The sequence below is a fragment of the Phacochoerus africanus genome, chromosome 1 (genome assembly GCF_016906955.1).
Source record: "Phacochoerus africanus isolate WHEZ1 chromosome 1, ROS_Pafr_v1, whole genome shotgun sequence".
Lineage (NCBI taxonomy): Eukaryota > Metazoa > Chordata > Mammalia > Artiodactyla > Suidae > Phacochoerus > Phacochoerus africanus.
Window position 1 is genome coordinate 215,380,096 of NC_062544.1, and position 21,811 is coordinate 215,401,906.

Genomic DNA, 21,811 nt, shown 5'->3' on the forward strand with positions numbered 1-21,811 from the left:
ATTTGCTAATACATTTAGTCTGTGGTAATATCACATTAGTTCACCTCTTGAAAATGCTACAAATATACTATAGGAGGAGAATGAAAAAAAAAAAAGGCAGGATTACAATGAAAGTATTTTTGATCTCATTGACCACACTGAGAACTACTTGTTAGAGATTTACTGAAAATCTTACAAAATAAAGGTGCATATGTAATAGAAGGATGTATCCAGAAGAACTTCCATGAGGAACTTGGAAGAACTTCAATCATGATGCTATAGAAGTTAAAAGAGTGGGATTTCTAGGTGGAATAGGTAGAATGGTGGTGGTCAGCACTGTTTCAGGTTAAGATAACTTGATCACTTTTTCAACCTCATCTTACAGTTATCGATAAGATGCTGATAAACCAACCAAAATGCAAATTTATAATGAGAAATATTATAGAGGAGTAGATTAGAATGTTTATTGTGAACTTTGGGTCCTTGAATCTTTTCAAAAATCAAAAGATAGTTATGGACTTTCTGAAATTCTGACAAATGTAGCTCCTTTCAGAATCTTGCATGCAGTCATGGGTCAGGCAGAGGGAGGATTATCATTCATGATTCACACAAAAGCTTGTCTATCAATGGGCTGCTTTTCCTCCCTGCCCCATTCTGTAGCTTGGTGAGTTTGGAATTAGAAATCCTCTTATTGACTGGTTATATCTAATTGTTTTTTCCAAAACCATCCTGGAAATAAACACACAAACATTCTTCGTGTTTAAATTTCTCTTTTTCTGGATTCCATGAGTATTCTCAGACTTTGCTAACATTTTTTAGACAGTATATTTGCAGTACAGTGAATTGTTTTACATCTTTCTTTTTACATGTGACACTTATACTGTGGTCACCTTGATTCACTTTGTTTCCTAGGCAATATTTCCTTCTAGTGATCGTTAAATACATCCTTTTAATATCACTATTTATTATTTTTACTCTCAGAGTAACCGTTTCTCTAAATTTGGGGGCCATTACTTTGTATGCTCACTGCAGATTATTTTGAAAAGTTGAGTCATAAGAAGGAAGTTATTGGAAACACTTTGGTCCATGAAAATTTATTTTATAGGGTAAATTGAAATGTGCTTTTCGGCAGAGAAGGAGTAGTTGGTGAAGTAAGGGAGATTATTTTAGAGAGCCAGTGAAGCTATAGTGCCTTATAGATGGTTAGGAATGGAATCAGTACAGAGTATAGAGGAAGGTGCAAAGACACTTTATTTTTTCTCAAACAGGGTGGGAAGATAAATGAGAATACCTTAAAGTGAAATTAAAATTGAAAGGAACATATGGCTCCAGAAATGGATAGATAGTAAGGACAGGTACTTCTGCCAAGTGACCTATGTCTTTGCTGTAAAGTAGATCTTGTAGAATCTTGAAAACTGAGCTGGAGAGAGTATAATTGATAATCATGGGCAACAGGGAGCTATTGTAAATTCCTCACTAGGGAAATGGCAAGAAAACAGTTTTTATTAATTTATTTGTGGTAGGATAATGCCCCAAAGCATCAAGGTTGATAAAGTTATTGAAATGAAATGGATATGGATGTAGGATGTTGAGAATGAAGAGAAGGAGGAATCCAGAATAATTATAGAGTCACTGTCTTATTGGGAGGGGGGAGTAGACCACGGTTTTGTAAATCACATGAAATACTCATCATACACTATATCTGGCAACATTATTTTAGGTAAGTTTACATTTTTTACATCACTTATTAACATTATTGAGTCTGGAAGAAAATAATTGAGAAGAGTAGCAGGTTTGGAGGATATATAGGGGGTATGAATGGTTAAAACTGCAGCTCTGATGAAGTCTCTTGCTTCATCATGAAACTTTTCACAGTTATTTCAGATCTCATTAATTTCTCCATTTGGTTCTTGTCCTTATTTATTCCCTGTACCATTCATTTAGGTTGAACCTGATATGTGCCACTTTATTAGTTTCTTGTTGATTTTTTTTTTTTTTAAAGGCTTAAAATTTCCCACCTGCGTTTTAGGGCTTTGGAAAATAGACCATTTTATGTATGTATGTATGTATGCATGCATACATACCTGTGGCATGCAGAAGTTCCTGGGCCAGGAATCCAACCCAAGCCACAGCAGTGACAACACCGAATCCTTAACCGCTAGGCCGTTGAGACATTCTGAGACCTTATATTTAGAATATGTCTTCAGTATCTAGTATTTTGCTCTGTATATTATTAGAATTTCAGTAAGTTTAAAGCTTTCATTGTGTTATTTTAGACTTACTAGATTTAACATGATATTATTTTAGACTTACTAGATTTAATAACAGGCACCTAATAGCTGTTGAATGAGTAAATTAATGAAAGCTGTTATGGGACATACCAAAGCAGAATATCTTACTTTTAGATACCAAGATAAAATGCAAGTACATGAAATAGTTAATATAAAAGTAGGATAGTTTGTTTATTTTGGGGGCAGGCATGAAATAAGTCTTGAAAAAGAGTCATTCTAGATTCTGGGTGTGAGTTACTAGTGAATAGACTCAAGTAAAAGATTTCTTTCAATATAGAGAAGCCTCTTTATGTTAATATTGGGAGAATAAAGAGAGCAAGCGATCAAAAATGAGGAAAACCTCAGAGTAGTGAAGAACTAACAAGAAAGAACCAGCTTGGGCAGTGGCAAGGGATGAGGAAGTATGGGTTGTACCTCCTGAAAGGATGTTGGGGAAGAAATCAGATGACTATAGAAAGTAGATGTGACGTGGGAGTTATGTGTGATGTCTTCCCCAAGTCTCAAAGTGGGGGGCCTGGCGAGAACTTTGATCAGTGGATGAGCAGGGATCTTAAGAGTTTCAGGTGGAGAAATGTCTTTGTCACATCTTGTAAAGGACAGTATGAATAGGGTGACTGACATAATTGATGGTGTTTCCGGTTTGTTAGTGAGAAAAGCCTTGAAATTCAGGCCCTCAGGCATAGCAGGAGGTTGCACATAAGACTAGATGAAGCGATGGGGGAAGAAACAGAGGTTTTATTTTTATTTTTTAAAAATCTGACATATCCAGCCTGTTGATTTTCTTGATGTTCTAATGAATATGTTTCAAAAATCCAGCTAACCAGGCTTTTCATATATTCCACATCTGCAGATGCTTGCTTTGATTAATTATACTTTGGTTTATTTTAGGTGAAAAGCAACACTGAGAACTTGATTTTCTTTTACAGATAGTTCTCAAGCAAAGAGTAGGCAACTTACGGATGAATTTTTGTCTCTTTTACTGAATGTAAGAAGTTTTCATTTTTAAAAAATAAGTTATCATAGTCTTCCCTGGGCCAAAGAAGATTCATATTCCAAAACTTTTTGCAACTCATTCTTTCTAGCTGCATTGTCATTTTCATACCCATCTCTTTATGTTTGTGGATTTGCCAGCTTCTTTTCTGAGCACCTTTGGTTGGACTGTATATTTTAGTGTGTGGTTATATTATATGTAGAGATTACTTTATTCCCATTTATGAGTGATAAGCCTATTGGAATATTCTAAAAATCTAGCTTGCTGTGTGCCTGTTGGCATTCATAGTGCTTTGATCCATTGATACTTCTAAGTTTGAGTCTGCTTTCAGCTTTTGTAATATTAAAAGTGTGCCTTTTTTGTGAATGCTGGTACCAATATGATTACTTTCCATATATGTGGAAATAGCTAAAAGGATTAGATGCATGTATTAATCCTTTTCACTGTACAAAGACTCTTCCTTGGTTTGTGAATAGCTGCTAATTGCAGAACTTATTTGTGAATCTGTTGTATGCTCTTGCTTGACACTTTTGTTAAAAAAGTTCTCTTATTGCTGTGTGCTATATATTGTAATTTATAAGCTGACAAAAATGTTGGAACTACATTTTGGTGTCCCTGCAAAATAGGGCAGAGCAGTTCAACAGCTGCTTAGTCTATTGTCATTTCTCCCAGTCTAAATCATTGTATTTCAGTAAACATCACTTCACAGATAGTAATATGTCTGTTCTGAAGCCTTGTAGGAGGTGACTGTACCATTCTTTTTATTTTTTATTTTATTTTTTTTGTCTTTTTGCCTTTTTCTAGGGCCGCACCCATGGCATGTGGAGGTTCCCAGTCTAGGGGTCTAATCAGATATGTAGCCACCAGTCTACGCCAGAGCCACAGCAAAGTGGGATCCAGGCCAAGTCTGCAACCCACACCACAGCTCACGGCAATGCCAGATCCTTAACCCACTGAGTGAGGCCAGGGATTGAACCTGCAACCTCATGGTTCCTAGTCGGATTTGTTAAACACTGAGCCATGATGTGAACTCCCATACCATTCTATTTTATGTTTCAAATAATGATACCAAAAGACACCACAATAATTGTCACTAGTACTATTCTGTAACCTGATAGAATTGTTAGCTAAATAATCATTTACAGTCTTTTTTTTTTTTTTAATGCCCAAATTCTCCTTGACTTGCATTTCACACACTGTCCACATTTCAGGAATTTATAAAAACTTCCAATTCTTTTTTTTTTGGGGGGGGGGGAGGGTCTTCTTTTAGGGCCACATCCATGGCATATGAAGTTCTAGGTGTTGAATTGGAGCTGTAGCCATTGGCCTACACCACAGCCATAGCATCTGAGCTCAAGGTGCATCTGTGACATATGCTGCAGCTTGTGACAACGCCAACCCTTAACCCACTGAGTGAGGCCAGGAATCGAACCTGCATCCTCATGGATACTAGTTGGGTTCTTAACCTGCTGAGCCACAATGGGAGCTCAAGACTTCCAGTTCTTTATTTTTTCAGTCTGAAATCCCTGGCTTATGTTGCATTCTGCTCATGAACCCCTCTACACAGCTCTGTTTTCCAGCTTTATACTATTGAGTGTGTAAACCTTTTTTTTGAAAATGTGTATTTTTTGAAAGTGTGTATTTTTTGAAAATGTAGCCATTAGCACATTGTACTTCCTAGACTATTATCAGGATTTTTTAAAAAGCTTATAAACAGCAGAAATTTATTTCTCATGATTCTGGAGACTGGAAATCTGTGATCAGGATGCCAGTATAGTTTGGTGAAGTCTTCTTGCAGACTTCTTATTGTGTACTCACATGGTGGAAGGGTCAAGGATTTTTAATGTAATTCATAGCCTGTTGAGTTGAAAGTTTTGTTAGAGTTTTTTTTTTTTTGGTTTTTTGTTTTTTGGTCTTTTTAGGGCTGTACGCATGGCATATGAAAGTTTCCAGGGTAGGGGTCAAATGGGAGTTGTACCTGCTGGCCTACACCAAAGCCACAGCAATGCCAAATCTGAGTTGCATCTGTGACCTACACCACAACTCATGGCAATGCCAGATCCTTAACCCACTGAGCAAGGCCACGGATCGAACCTGTGTCCTCATGGATACTAGTCATATTAGTTACCACTGAGCTACAATAGGAACCCCCAAAGTTTCTTAGTTTTAAGGTACTAAAATTGGTTTCATTTTAAGAATAGATTGAAAATGTAGCAGTGAGGAGTGGATGACTGTGCACCATTAGTTCTGATGAGAATTGATACTGCTGTTAGTGTTCATAGAACCTTGGTATATTTTTATTAGAACATGCATCTCTTCACATCTGTGAGATCTAAGATAATGTTGACATCTTAACATTTCTTATAGTATTTCTATGTATTCTATAGTTAGAATCATGTCTTGTACATAGCAGTGACCTAAAACCATGTGCATTTTTGTAAATACATTTGGTGATGATTTGTTGTAGAGGCCAGGAAAATACTGGCGAAGATATTGCTAAAAATATTGAACTTAAATATAATTCAGTTTCACTATTTATCTTCCTTTCTTTTTGATGAGATATCTTTTAGAATTTTATTTTTGTGATACATATAAATTGAGAGAAATGCCATCATGAAATACAAGTACTCTTTTTATCCCCCAATATTTTATTGATTTTTGGAATTTAACTTTTGTGTGTCTCTTTAACATCAGTTTCCTTAAATTGAGTGAAATTATGTCCTTGCTTCTACTTTATTCTGCTTAGGTCTTATTACCTTTTCCCAGAACATCTTTAATCTTTTTTCCTTAGAAGGTAATTTTTGGTACAATCTTAGTTTATTCCCTCAATTTATGTACTGTTGAGTTTTTTCAATTACCTATTAATGAATTCTACAACACACTGTTTGCTTGCATAAACACGTACGTGATTGTTCTGGAAGCACCTTTATGTAGATTTAGCAGAGGATTAAGCATACAAGGGCTTTTTGTCACAGTGGAATTTTTGTTTATTTCTAAAATTGGCTTTTTTTCTTTAACAGATAAGTGTAAAGCAGGAAATTACTTTTACTGATGTATCTGAGCAACTGATGAGAGACAAAAAGCAAATCAGAGAGCCAGCAGACTACAGAAAAAAAAGAAACGGAAACAGCGTTCTCCTGCAAAAGTAAGACTATTTTAAGATGTTGGTCCCTAACCTGTTAATCCCATACTATTGATTAATCTTAGAAGTAGGAACCTGGCAGGACTATAAGTAGACATAAAAGTCTCAGGTGGCTCAGTAAAGTTGGAATGTTGCTTCGGCTTCACCAAAAGAAACGGAGGGATGCATGCCTGCATGGAGGTGGTGGGCCATTGCTCTAACTTTTTCCACTTTTCTTTCACCATGTCTTTTTTTAAAAACCAACTTTTCTTACCCCATATCTCTCTTTTCTTTAAAAACTAACAGATAGTATGCAGTGCCCTTGCTTCTCATTCATGTTAGTTTTACTTATTTTAAGATTATGGTTTCAGGAAATTCATTACCAATTACTTATCAGGAAAAGGTTGTGGGATACCTGTGCTAGAATAGAGTGTAAGCTCTACAGGGGCCAGGACTTCCTTTTTATTCACAGCTGTATCTCAGGGAGCCTGAAATAGTAGGCATAATAGACTCTCAGTAAATACTATGCGTGAATGAATGGTTTAGCAATAAACAAGCGACCCATAAATACTTTTTTATGGAATTGCTTGCTTTTTTTTCCTCTTCAGTACAGTAGTAATTGACTGTGTAGCATTTTGGTACTCCTAGGAAGTCTCTGAACTCTGTATTGTATAATTTACATCTTTATAGTTATTTTTCATTTTTTGTTTTCGCCCCTCAGATAGTGAATAAGGCTTTTTTAAAAGATCATATTGTAACATGACCTTTTTATTTTGAGAGCTACTTATTTTTGTATTTGTGATTTTTTTTTTTTTTTGGTCTTTCTGTCTTTTTAGGGCCGCACCCGTGGCATATGGAGGTTCCCAGGCCAGGGGTCCAATCAGAGCCGTAGCTGTCAGCCTGTGCCACAGCCACAGCAGCGCTGGATGCTTAACCCACTGAGTGAGGCCAGGGATCGAAGGTGCAACCTCATGATTCCTAGTCCGGATTCATTTCCACTGTGCCACAACGGGAACTGCGCATTTGTGATTTAAATCATCATCATCATTTGTATATTTTGTATACTTTTGGACCCAGTGGTATGCTGAGCCCAGTTTGTATTGGCTTGCCAAAGCTGATTGCTAAGTATTCAGGAATTTTGCAAGCTGATACTAAAACCATTGTAGCTTAAATTTAGCCATGGTGAGAATATTTACACCCTGAAAATCAGCAACCCAACCCTCTGACTCTTAAACTGTCATTAAACATTTACTAACATACCACTGCTTTGGGGATGTATAAGCATGGCTACTACAGAAAATTCTGAAAAATAGAGAGACTAAAATAACCCATAGTCCTATTTCCTAGAGATAAATACCCTTAATTTTCTGGCATACTCCCTTTCTGTCTTCAAATTTGTATAGATAGATTGAATTTCCTGATTTGTAACTTAAAGTGTGTAAGTTACTTTTAAAGTTATTAAAGATTTTTATAAAGATTTTATTAGCTGCATAATGTGTTACTTTTTGATATATCACAAATTCAATGATTGCTGTGTTGTTGGCAAGTTGTTTTCTCTTTGCCTTCATTTTAAATCATGCTGCAGTTGAAATATTTGTGTATTGGATCTTCATGCAGTACTAAATCAAAAGACGTGAACTTTTTAAAAGGTTTCTTTAAAAAATGGTTTCTTGATAATGTTACTCCTTCCAGAAATGTTATATCAGTTACCTTGCTATCTGCAGTGGATCTAAGGTGTGTTTCTCTGTACTCTCACCAGCCTTCAGTATGAAACTTAGCTTTTTTTTTGTAGCTTAAAATGGGTGTCTCATTATAGTTTATACTTTAATTTCTTTGGTTATTGGTCATACTAAAACTTTTTTTTCATAATTACTGGCATTTCATATTTCGTATTTCGTGCAGTCCCTTTATCCCTCTGCCCCTGCCACTTCCTTTTCTCTTTCTTGGGATTAATGCTTTTCTCAGTGAATATGATACTTTTAAAAACACTTACATTAATGAATAAACCAAGTTCTTTGTATATAGAACAATACCAGTTTTTGAGGAAAAATTAATTTCTAAAATTGTGGTAGTGATTGTTTTACTTTGGATTCACTGCTGATCTATGGGGAATCTATTTCAAATGTTTAAAAACAACATAATATATGAAAATTATATGCTTTCCTTGGTATTTTATTGCTGTTTTTCTCATACTATTCTTGAATATAATGTATTCCAAAATTCTGACTAAAACAGATTATTATCTTCTAATAGGATGTTATTAGAAACTTTTATATGTTCTAGAAGTTTCTGAATACAGATCAGATTTTTATAGTGTTTAAGCCATTTTTGCTTGTCTAATTTGAGATACTTAAACTCATTTATGATATATTATCTTAAAATATTTCTAAGGGTATTATTTAAGTATATATACATCTGTATAGTTGCTAGATAAAATATTTGGCCTGTTCTAAGTGTATTGTGTATAAGAAAATGGTTTGGGACAATCTTTTGGGGAAATTCTTAGGAAGGTGAAATGACTAGAAATAATATGGTCAACAGGGGTCTGAGAATAACAATTATTTTAAAATTGTTCTGACCTTTACATGTAACAAGACAGAAAGTGGTTGTGTTCTCTTTTTAACACTGGTCTTGCAGTGTCCAGATGAGTAGTTTGTGTCTGGAGTCTTAGAACTTTGAACATGTGTTTAAAAAAGTCACACTGCAGATTTTTCATTGAAGTAACTTCCCCTTTTGTATGAAGAGAAGGAAAAGCTTATTTCATGTTTTAAATTCTTAAAAACAACTTTACATTTCTCAAATAATTGTCATGTTTTATGCTTAGAGGATTTCTTTCTCCCCAACACCCTTCCCAAATCTTGGATTTTTGCCATTGTGAATATTTTGAGTATGTGTCACCATTGAATCATTTTAGGTTGGGGGTCTGTATAGGAAACATTAACTAAAGTTGTCTTACGGACTTTTAGTAAAAATATTAGAGCTTACACATCCATATGGCTCCCTTCAGGATAGCTTTGTGGTGGGAAATATGGTCCTGTTATGTCATTTAGCTGTTGTGGATTTTAAGCAAAAATTACTTCCTGAGCCTTTATTATATGGCAAAACTTAGTCATCTTAAGGTAGATTTGATACTTGAGAGTTGCCAAAATACATTTGGCAGCATGTCTGAAGAAGAGGGTAGTCAAGCTTGGGGGTGTTATCTAGGTCAAGTTATTTGATATTGTCATGGAATGAGGTGTTTTATGAAAGAAGACTTTCTACATAATAAAAACTTGTCCCTTTTAAATGCTTAAATTTAATTTTATTTTAAAAAATTAATTTAAGAAATTAAGTTAATTTATGAAATTAATTTTATTTCCACTTTGTTGGAAATCTTTATATGTTGTTTTCTTTTAAACCAGCATATTTGAACATAAATTCAGCTTTAAATGTTTTGGGGTAAACATTTAAAAAATATATGTATCATAGGGAAGCCTTCTGGGAAGACTGATATGTTAGGAGTTTTTTCCGCTCACCCTGAAAACTCCTGACTGCTCGACTTGAAGGGTTTTCTGACTGCTTATAATTGCTTTACTGTCTGGTTCCTTAATGACGTGCTGTTCATTTTTACAGTTGCTGTACCTGTCTGGCCACTTTACATCACCTCCATTGTCTCTTTGAATTTGTTTTTGTTTTGTTGTGCATTAGAACTACTGAGAACTAAAGTTGTTAGAAATGTATGGAAATTCTTAAGCAGACTTAATTCAGTCTCAGTGCATTCATGTCAGTGGTTCATCTAGCTCTGTATTAGGTGGCCCATAGGGCTTTTCCAGTTTTAAACACCCACGCCCTATCCCCGGAGATTCTCATTTAAGAGATATCCATTTATACTAAAAGAGTTCAAGCTGGTTGTACATTTAGCTTGAGAATCTCAAGTCTTGATAAATGAAGTATTACCATCTGACTTTGCTATTGACTTGTTATGTGAGTTAGGATATAGTGTTTTCCACCAGAGAAGGATTTTATGAGGATTATTGAATTATTAACATTAATGATCTCTAAGAATCCTTTTCAATAAAATATAGCAATAGTATCTTCTTTTTTTTTTGTCCTTTTTTAGGGCTGCACCAGTGGCATATGGAGGTTCCCAGGCTAGGGGTCCAGTCGGAGCAACAGCTGCTGGCCTACACCACAGCCATGGCCACAGCAACTCGAGATCCAAGCACGTCTGTGACCTACACCACAGCTCATGGCAACGCCATATCCTTAACCCACTGAGCCAGGCCAGGGATCGAACCCACTTCCTCATGGATGCTAGTCGGGTTTGTTAAACACTGAGCCATGAAGGGAACTCCATAACAATAGTATCTTAATCCAGTATTATATGTATTTTATAGCTCTTTTTTAATTCCTTAGCAATTGAAATGAGATAAGAGCAGAGTGTTTTGTTTTGTTGTGTTTTGTTTTGTTTTTTGTCTTTTTGCCATTTCTTGGGCCGCTCCCTCGGCATATGGAGTTTCCCAGGCTAGGGGTCGAATCAGAGCTGTAGCTGCTGGCCTACACCACAGCCATAACAACGCCGGATCCTTAACCCACTGAGCAAGGCCAGGGATTGAAACCCACAACGTCATGGTTTCTTGTCGGATTCATTAACCACTGAGCCATGTCGGGAACTCCATTGTTTTGTATTGGTTTTTAATGGCCACACCTGAGGCATATGAAAGTTCCCAGTCCAGGGATTGAATCTGAGCCACGTCTATGACCTATACCATCACTGTGGCAACCCTGGAGCCTTTTTTTTTTTTTTGTCTTTTTGTTGTTGTTGTTGTTGTTGTTGTTGTTATTGTTGTTGTTGTTGTTGCTATTTCTTGGGCCGCTCCCTCGGCATATGGAGGTTCCCGGGCTAGGGGTTGAATCAGAGCTGTAGCCACCAGCCTACGCCAGAGCCACAGCAACTGGGAATCCGAGCCTCGTCTGCAACCTACACCACAGCTCACGGCAATGCCGGATCGTTAACCCACTGAGCAAGGGCAGGGACCGAACCCGCAACCTCATGGTTCCTAGTCGGATTCGTTAACCACTGCGCCACGACGGGAACTCCCCCTGGAACCTTTTTTAACCCACTGTGCCAGGCTGAAATTGAACCCTCGCCTCAGCAGTGACCCAAGCCACTGAAGAGACAAGGCTGAATCTTTAATCTGCTGTGCCAAGGTGGAAACTCCTCAGAGTACTTTTTAATTATGAATTTCTCCTTAATTCTGAAGCTCTATCTCTCTCCTTTCTCATTCTTTCAGCAAATAATTTGAGTGCCTGTTTATGTCCCAGGATCTCTTATCAGGTGTTGAAGAAATGAACTGGGTTGTTAAAACACTGTAGGTCTGAGTAGAAATTGATTATTCAAAGTTATGTTGAACTCAGGAAGGAAGAGTTATAGTCCACAAATCAAATAGATGATGAATTACAAAGAGAATTCTTTACTAGCAATTTATCATACATCATTGATTCTCAGAAAAGATTTCTGATTGTTAGTATCAAAAAGATTCTAAATTGAATGAATTAAAATGAGGAAAATTTAATTAAAAGGAGAGAAATAAATATACTAGCTATTTATTGTACTTTCTCCTACACATTATCTTGATTGTGGAAGGAGTAGTTTTAAGATGTGTAACTGATTTTAAGACTGAGGATGGAAATGCGGACTAGTACTTAAGAGGAAAATGAAGAAAATTAATTAGTTAAAAGCATTAACATTTTATTTATCTAATTTTCCCAGGGAATTATGTATTCTAGGTAAATAATTTTTCCACAGAACCAGATTCTAAATTTAAAAAAACATTTGGGGAGTTCCTATTGTGCCTCAGCAGGTTAAGAACCCAACTAAGTATCCATGAGGATTCAGGTTCAGTCCCTGGTCTCGCTTGGTGGGTTAAGGATCTGGTGTTGGCTGCAAGCTGCAGTGCAGGTTGTAAATGTGGCTCAGATCCTGCATAGCTGTGGCTATGGCTGCAGCTCCAAATCAAGCCTTAGCCTGGGAACTTCCATATGCCACAAGTGTGGCCCTAAAAAGAAAAAAAAAAATTTGGACATAAATCTTTCTTTAAAAAATATCATACTTCTTTGCCTAATATTTAGGAAGTATGAAGGGAATAACTTTCTGAAGTTTTAGGGTTTTTATTCTGAAAATCTTATTTGTGTCATGTTATATATACCATGCTTCTAATACTGTGAATGTCATGTACTAGCACAGGCAAAAGCTTGCCGTTTAACAATGAAATTTGGTAATATGTAAAATAGCAAGTACTGAGCAGCGGTGAAAATGCATAATGAAAGAAAGTGAGGGAGTTCCCCTCCTGGCGCCGTGATTAACGAACCTGACTAGGAACCATTGCCCTGAGCTGTGGTGTAGGTTGCAGGTGGCAGCTCAGATCCTGGGTTGCTGTGGCTCTGGCGTAGGCTGGCAGCCACAGCTCCGATTCAACCCCTAGCCTGGGAACCTCCATATGCCACAGGAGCGGCCCAAGAAATGGCAAAAAGACCAAAAAAAAAAAAAAAAGAAAGTGACAGTGTGAGGGTAGGATCTTAGCAATAACTCTGATGGTCAAAACGTTGAAGTGGTTATTCCTCTGGGCTACTTTGTTATTTTGTTGTATGTTTTTGGAGTTTGCACTGTTTCTTCCATTTTTAATTAGATTGGAGAGTAAAGGGAATTTTGGAAGACCTCACTCCCCACCCTCAGTTGCAGTTAAACAACTCATGTGGGGAATTTAAAACTATTGCCTCAATTATTTTTTGAGTTTTAATGGGTTAGAAGTTGATCTGGATTGATGTAAGAATGTATGATAAAGAGTTCCCTAGTGGCCTTATAGTTAAGGATTTGGCTTGTCGCTGCTGTGGCTCTCGTACAGTCTCTGGCTGGGGAACTTCCGCATACTGCAGGTGTGGCAAAGAGGAAAGAATGTATAAAACCTGTAGTTATAGTTTAAAATATGCTTTAATAAATTCAATAGTATGTAATATACTACTGAAGTATAGTGTAGAATGGTGAAAATGACTACTGCCATTTAAGAGAGCATAACTTTCCCACTGAGTGGTGTCAGGTTTCAATTATTTAGTGGCAGTGACCCTTGAGGAGTCAAAAATCTCTGAATTGAATAGGCAGAGCTCACTGCTTTGTTGGATAAAAACTGATGCATTATTTAATATAGCCATCATACTGCTATAGCATTGTATAGCTATATATATTTATATATATGTAACTAGTTGGAAACAAATTTGGCTTGGAACAAAAAGATATGTCTGCTAATGGACTGTGAGATTGGAAAGCAGATTAGTTGAAGAGTTCCATTTGGTATTGAAATTTTTACTGAAAAATTCTGTTTTAAACTTGTGAAACAGTTGAGAAAAAAACCCAAATATGTTGAATACTGTTTAGATGATTACTAATTTGTTCACTCTTGATAAAGCCTGATTACTTGACCATTATAATGGATCACATTTCTCCAAATGTAGCAGTAGTCATATGGAGGTATTATGGCAGGCACCTTAGGTTTTAAACTTTGAAATTTCAGATTGCTCAGTTGTAGTCGTGTTCATATGTTGAAGAGAAAAAGAAAAGGAAAAATATTTTATGGTACTAGTAGCAAGTAAGACTGGTAATCTCTAGTGTAGATCACATTTTTCTAAAAGATCTGGAAAATGTATGAACAGGGAAAAAAAGCCAGATCTACACCAAGGAAGATTGTACCTGTATTAATGAGCCATTTTTGTTCAACCAAGGGACTTTTATCTTTGCATACCCATTTCACTGTGGTACAACCTAGTGAATTCAAAAAATTGAAAAGTGCCACTTTTTGCAGAAGTTTTTACAAAGAATAAGGTGTCAGGCGGTGAGGTTGTTTGGTATGGGTAGTAGGCAGCCACGTCAGTAGACATTTATAGTCTCGGTATGTTTTAGATATCGCTTTGGATACTGGGGGTTATAGTAGTTAATAAAACAGGCAAAATCAGTTGGTTGTATTTAAAACAGATTACAAATTGGAAGAGCAACAGGTGCTCTTCTGAGGTAAGATAATTTTATTGTTTTTTTATACAAAGATGTGTGTTACCCTGGCCTAAGAAAAAAGAAAAATTGTGTATAAGATGTCCAATAATTTGATTTTTCTGTCTTTGAACTTATAAATATGCTAGATTTTTTTAGCCTGCTTTTTCACAAGTCAGTGTTTGTAGTTTTATCCATAAAATCCACCTGGAATTAAGGCTTGACTCCACAGTGAAAGGCAACATTGCCTTCAGTGCCAGAAAACAATGACCTAGAACTCCTTAACTCTGCATAAAAGGACTTTGAACAGTCAGGGATTACATCCCTTTCACATTAAGTAATTTGGGCCAGATTTGTTCCCTTACAAAGCCTTTCCTTGCAGTTGCTATGCCACAGAAAGCTCTTGAACTGCCATGTTTTTTGGCACTTGGATCTTACTTGTCGGTATATGTGAAAAAATACCTGGTGCTATCTTGTTTTTTACGCTGTTTTGTATAAAATGCTTAACATCTTTTGTTACTTGTTTTATGTTAGAAATGTTTTGAATCATGTTTTTAAGTTTGTGTGTTTTAATTTTGTTTTGCACAGTGTTAATTTGAATATTATTTTGTGACTAGGAGAGGTTGAAAAAATTTTACACTGACTGGCCAGAGATGAAACTTTCCTTTCTCATTGACTCTCTTCAGGAAGCTGTGACACCCACTTGCATTCTCCTGCCAAATATTTCCCTCTGTGACTTTGGTGCATAGACTTTGAAGCATTGTTGACCATGTTGGCATTTTGCCCAGAACCCACATGCTTTGTATAATTTGCATAATAATTACCATTGATTTACATACAGTATAGGCTGAATTGTCTTCCTGAAATTCAAAGTAAAAAGGGGGGGGGGGATTTTTTTTTAAATTAACCCCTTTTTCCAAGTTTTGAGAAGCAGATCATAGCTGCGTATTTACAGGCCCTAATCAATTTCCACGGGCATTTGTATATCTTAAGATGTTTCCAAGATTTCTCTACCCTGTGTGGAACACAGGTTCTTGGCTCCCACTCTCTATGCCTCCACCTTCAATACTGTTTCCCAACTCTTCCTGATCTTACCTTCTAGTTTTCTTTACTTCTTAACCTTACATCATATTCTGTCATCTTTCTTCTCTCCTCAATAGTGAAAAAAAAAAGGGATCATTTGTTATTTTCACTTTGCCACATGTCTGATGAGAGAGGCAGTTTAATCTTGCATGTTGAGCAAGTGGTTGGTAAATTGGAATACATGAAGCCCAAAGGTGAGCTTCTCTCTGGCACTGTCCATACATGGTCCAAGATATTCTCAGCCTTAGGAAATGTAGGAAGATAAGGTTGCTATCTGTCACCTGTCTTCCTTCCCCATACCCATTCTAATTTATTTTGCTTCACAATAATTTAGTAGTCTAGAGTAACCTTAGAGGTCCTAAACTGAACCAGATTTCAGATTCTATTCTAGAATGACTTGAAAACTTAGTTTTCTCTTTTTCTTCTTTAAGAAAAAGGAAAGTGTAATAGGTAAGCATTTTATATGGTTCAGAAAAGTGTTTTAAATATGTACAGTGTAATGTCTTCCTCCTACCATTATCTCCTATCTGCCACTTTCCCCAGCCATCACAGCCAGTGTTATATACATTTTATATATATCCTTCTCAAATAATTTTAATGCATGTGCACACAAATATATATTCCTGTGTGTATTGTCTTGTATACAACATTAGCAAATTATATACTAGATCCTAAACCTTGCTTTTTTAACTTAATCCTGGAGCTCTTTCTATGTAGTGTATTACAGAGCTTTCTCATTTTATTTTATAAAAACACATAATACTAAATTGTATTCATTTTCCATGACTTATTTAACCACTCCTATATACTGAGTGATATTTATACCATGTCTAAAATATAAGACTTTTGTCTAACGTATGTAATAATTTGAAATTGAAAATAAAACTGTACTCACCCTAGCAGAAAATACTTAAGGACTCTATTGGATATCAGCTTTACAGAGGAGGCTAGAGTGCTGAGATCTTACTTAACCAGCTTCCAAGGTTTTATTAATGATTTTTACCCAGTCTGAGTCACACTGTACTTTCTAAAAATTAATAGCATTATTCTAATAGCTTTCTCAAGATTATTTAGGAAAAAATATTTCATAATCTCTGGTGACCATTGTTTGCATTAAAAAAGACATCTTTTTATAAATTAGTATTACGTTTTAAAATTTTCTTTCTTTTGTTTTGCCTTTTTTTTTTAAACCAGATCCTTACAATAAATGAGGATGGATCACTTGGTTTGAAAACCCCTAAATCTCACGTTTGTGAGCACTGCAATGCTGCCTTTAGAACGAACTATCACTTACAGAGACATGTCTTCATTCATACAGGTATTTCTTGAATTAAAGTGGGCTTTTGGCCATTAAAATTATTATCTTTGCTATTTTCATTTTGTGTAATGTCATTCATTCCTAAGACTACAGTGAACATGGCATTTCAAATCAGAGATTTCATAGGCCAGGAAACCAGGAAAAACTTTAAATGAGAAGACAGTTAAAATGGATGTGCAGAATTAATTAGTCTTAATTGGACTCTTATTTGGCTTAATGTGTTCTTTTTAACTAGAGAAACAGTTGAAGAATGAACTATTAAAAGTCTGTCAACATTTATCTTTCTGTGCAAGATGTCCAGATGGAGTTTGAAATACAAATTTGGGAATCAAATATAAAAAATTAAGGACATGAAGTTGTGGAGAGCAGCACTAAAAACTGGTCACAGCTCTTTGGGGAAATGTGCTAGACATGTACATTGAGTTGAGGGATGGGGAAGTGGCAGTAACAAGGTTGATTGGATAAACTGGGAAAATACAGTATCCTGGAAGCCAGAAGAAGAGTTAATTCATCTATAGCACAACCTTCTAAGCGATAGAGAGGAGAGAACTGAGAAAAACAACAACAACAAAAAAAACCCCTTAGTATAAACAGCAGGAAGCTCACCAGTATTTAAGAGAGCAGAGTATAAGGGTTAAAGCACAAGTGGGTGATGAAGAACTTGAAGCATAAGATAGACTACTCTTTTTAAGAAGGTGTGGTGAAAAGCAGGGAGGGAGAATAATGAGAGTGTTAGGATTTCTGGAAAGATTCTTTGCTTAGAGCAGACCAAAGAATACTTTCCTTGAAAGGAAAGGCTCTTAGAGAGAGGGAACATTTGAAGAGACAGGGTTATTTTTTTAAAGGGGATATTCAGAAAGTTCTGAAGGCTCTGGAAAACATAAGTTAACGGGCATAAAAGTAGTGGTTAGCCAGGGAGAACAAGGTGGGTGGATCTTCCTCTGAATAAAAAGGAGGAAGAGATATTTAAGACACACTTGGTAACCTGTAGAGTCCTTTCTAGCCTTGCAATTTTTAAAATTTGATTTTAAATTGTTTTATGTATTTCCTTTTTTTTTCCTCTTGAAGGATATAGATCAGATTTAATCTCTCTTTCTTCCTTTTGTATGGTTGTGAGAACGTGAACTTTTAAATCTTGGGGAAAAATGATGAGAGGAAATAAAGTTCTGTTAAGTTAATAAATAGTATAAAAAATTGTATGGGTAATTTGGAGTTTTCCAGAATTTAGGCCTCTAAGATTTCTCTTTGCTCAGAAATAGTAACTATAAACTGTGTTTTATCCGGTGACTAATTTGTGGATGTGAAATTATTTTAAGGTGAAAAACCATTTCAATGTAGTCAATGTGACATGCGTTTCATACAGAAGTACCTGCTACAGAGACATGAGAAGATTCATACTGGTGAGTGTTGCCACCCTTACTAGGGTCGTTAAAATTACCATTTCAAATATAGGGAAGAACTTTTAATAAGTAGCAACTGCTTGTTGCCACTTTCATCAGCTTTGTTTCTTAAGAGTATTTATCACGGCTCATCTTTTTTTTCTTCCTTCAGTAAATCACTGTTAACTGTAAAATTTGGCTTAATGTTTAAGCCTAATAAATTACTTTGAAATAGAGTTTCATAATAACTTAAAATATGTTTAAAGTGACAAAAGGAAAGAAGTTTTGTGAATCCTTAGATGTTTAACAAATTTAGAGTAGGTAAAATGATCATTTGCAATGATTAGTTAAGGAGAGAGAAGCAAAATCACTGAGCCCTAAAATAGCTATACCACTTTTTTCCTCCTTTCTGTTTCATGTATATAGCTTACTATATCAAGAGAGTTATGATCTTATACATTGGGAATTTCCAATTTTTTTCATTCAAGTTGTTAAGAATTTAGAAACAAATATTTTGTAAGATCACTATAAAGGAATCCATACCTGAAAGAGTTGAGCCTCATTTTAGAGCAAACATTTATTTGCATTTAATCTTTTTTTTTTTTTTTTTTTGTCTTTTGTCTGTTGTCTTTTCAGGGCTGCACCCATGGCATATGAAGGTTCCCAGGCTAGGGGTCGAATCGGAGCTACAGCTGCCAGCTACAGCCACAGCCACAGCAACACCAGATCTGAGCCGCGTCTGCGACGTACACCACAGCTCATGGCAATGCCAGATCCTTAACCCACTGAGCAAGGGCAGGGATCAAACGCTCAACCTCATGGTTCCTAGTCAGATTCGTTTCCACTGCGCCATGACGGGAACTCCTCTTCTTTTTTCTTTCTTTTTTTTTTTTTTTGACAAAGGTAAAACCAGGTTTATATGTAACCTTGATTTAGTAAACTGTCAGCTTTTGACCTTTGACATCTCTAAGCATGATGAAAAGTGTTTTTTTGGAATTATTTCCAATGTTTTGCATTTTGTGACAGAATAAAAAGCAGAATTGGTAAATTTGTATCACTTTGGTTCTCATGTTTAAATAGATTTGAAAATGGTGATAATATATGAGTATTGAAAATAATGTTAAAGTTTGCCATATTTCTCCATATCAAGTAGTTAGGCAAGTACCTGCCCAGTGTTGTTGTTTAGAGGTGTTCTCATGGCACCTGTAGTACCTGTGAAAGCGGGGAGAGTTTCTCATACAAAGAAGCAAACTTTTTCTGCTTAATAACTTTCCTTCACTTTCTTTGCCCCTAACAATCAAGCATGAATGTGGCTGGTATCCTGAATTAAACTTCAGCTATGCACACATCTGTATGCTTTGATGTTCTGCTTCTCAAAGATCATTATGCACACTACCTATTTCATTTTTTTTTTTTTGGTCTTTTTGCCTTTTGTAGGGCCACTCCTGAGGCATATAGAGGTTCCCAGGCTAGGGGTCAAATTGGAGCTGTAGCCACTGGCCTGCTCCAGAGCCACAGCAACCCGGGATCTGAGCCACGTCTGTGACCTACACCACAGCTGACGGCAATGCCAGATCCTTAACCCACTGAGCAAGGCCAGGGATCAAACCCGCAACCTCATGGTTCCTAGTCAGATTCGTTAACCACTGCACCACGATGGGAACTCCCCTATTTCACTTTCTTAAGTTAACATTTATTTATCATTCCCAGATGGAAAAGAGTATACAAGGCAGTTTGGGAGAAAGAACAACTTTATTCATTTTATGTGTCTTTTAGCTAAATTTGAATTTTATGCAATAGTAAAACCAAATCAGATAATGATAAATGAAAGTGGTTAAATAGTTTTGTATGTTTTTAATACCTACTAGATTTTTTATGATTTCTTAATTCAACAGAAATGAAGTACTGTTACTAAACTGGCAGTATTTTTTTAGGTACCTGAAGTACGGAGATAATACAGGGCACTTTGCTTGGAGTTTACATTCTAATGGGAGAGACACACATATAAACAAGCCCAGTGTAATAAGTGTTGTAGAGTTTTATGCAAAATGCTGTTGTGCCCTGGGTAAGAGCCAGATGTGCTATCTTTTGAAGATTACATAGTAAAGACAACACAAAAACTGTGGGAGGCTTCACTGAGAGAAAGACAGTATCTGAGTCTGAAAATAAATTTTAAAACAATACTTACTTTTATACACTCGGCTGTTTTCAATTCTATTCTAGTAGTAAATTTTTTTTTTACAGTGCTGATCACAATTTTGTAAGAAAAATAATTTAGTTCAGAAAAATAATTGTGCTAAACCATAAGGTATCTTGGATTTCAACAGGTTAGTTTGGGTAGTTAATGTTAATTGAGAATTTACTAACACCAGATATTGTGCTGAATGTTTTGTTAAATGTCTCATTTAGTCCTCACACTAATCTTGAGAGGGAGGAGATGCTATCATCCCCAGTTTTTAGGTGAAGAAGCAGTAGGAAGCACATAGAAGTTGAGACATTCCCAAAGTTCTAGTATATATTTCTAGACATAATCTAGTTTATGATGGAGCCAAGATTCAAGCTCAGGTCTCTGCAACTCCAGAGCACACATGTGAAATCACTGACTATGCAGAATGGGACTAGAAGCAGAACATGTCTTTTGGCCTTTTGAAGTTTTTCTTGCTCTAACACTAAGCCAGTTGTGGTTTTGTCTTCTTGTGGGTTTAGTAACATCTAAAAGGGGTAGAAGCAAAGGCTGAAGTTCTTATGTTTATAGAGAAGATAAGGAATTGAGAGGAATCAGGGCAAACCAGTCACTGTGATACCTTAACAGAGAGAAGTGTCCTTTGAAGAGAGACTCAGTTGTGCTTCAGGGTCCCCATATACCTCACAGCTCCCCACCCCCCACCCCAGGTAATTCTGATATGATAATAGGAAATAGATTTTCCTTCCTTTTTCTCTCCTTTTTCTTTTTAGGGCCGCACCTGTGACATATGGAAGTTTCCAGGCTAGGGGTAAAATTAAAGCTGCAGCTAAGGCCTATGCCACAGCCATGGCAGTGCCGGATCCGAGCCACATCTGCAGTGGCAATGCCAGATCCTTAATCCACTAAACAAGGCCAGGGATCAAACCCACATCCTCATGGATACTTAACCTGCTGAGCCACAATGGGAACTCCTGGATTTTCCTTTTTTACTTAATTGTTCTTGATTCTTTTTAAAGACTTATGTTTTAACTGGCTTTTATTTTTGGAGGGGAATAGTGCCCTAAGGTTTGCCCATATCAGGGCCTTCTCTCTCTTAGAAGAATGGCATGGAAGTAGTTAGGGCACTAAAAAAGCTTTTGCATATGTTCATCCAGTCTTGAATTGTCAAAAAGGTAATGAATCTCCTATCACCTGAACCTTAAAGGTTTTGTGGTGAGAACTACCAGTTCCTACAGGCTCTGTTTTCCTTATTGCCTCCTTCATCCTTTTGGGTCTCATTATACTGTTACCTCCAGTCTCACACCTCCCAAACCTCTTTTCTGTTCCATTTGCAACAAGGTTAAAATCATTACCTGCTTGGCTGCTCTTGTTACCAATAAAGAAATCTTCTGTGGCTTTTAAAAGTCAGGAACCTAGCTTGATTGGGTATTAAAATAGAAAAATTTAC

At 36.3% G+C, this 21,811-nt stretch overlaps 1 protein-coding gene across 1 annotated transcript in view; it reads left to right on the forward strand.

The window, feature by feature from the left end:
• ZNF148 (zinc finger protein 148) overlaps positions 1–21,811 on the forward strand; it is a 124,867-nt gene that overhangs the window by 75,565 nt on the left and 27,491 nt on the right. The window contains 4 exon segments of the mRNA XM_047790397.1: positions 6,282–6,363; positions 6,366–6,406; positions 16,677–16,800; positions 18,117–18,200. Coding sequence (XP_047646353.1) covers positions 6,282–6,363; positions 6,366–6,406; positions 16,677–16,800; positions 18,117–18,200 — 331 coding nt within the window.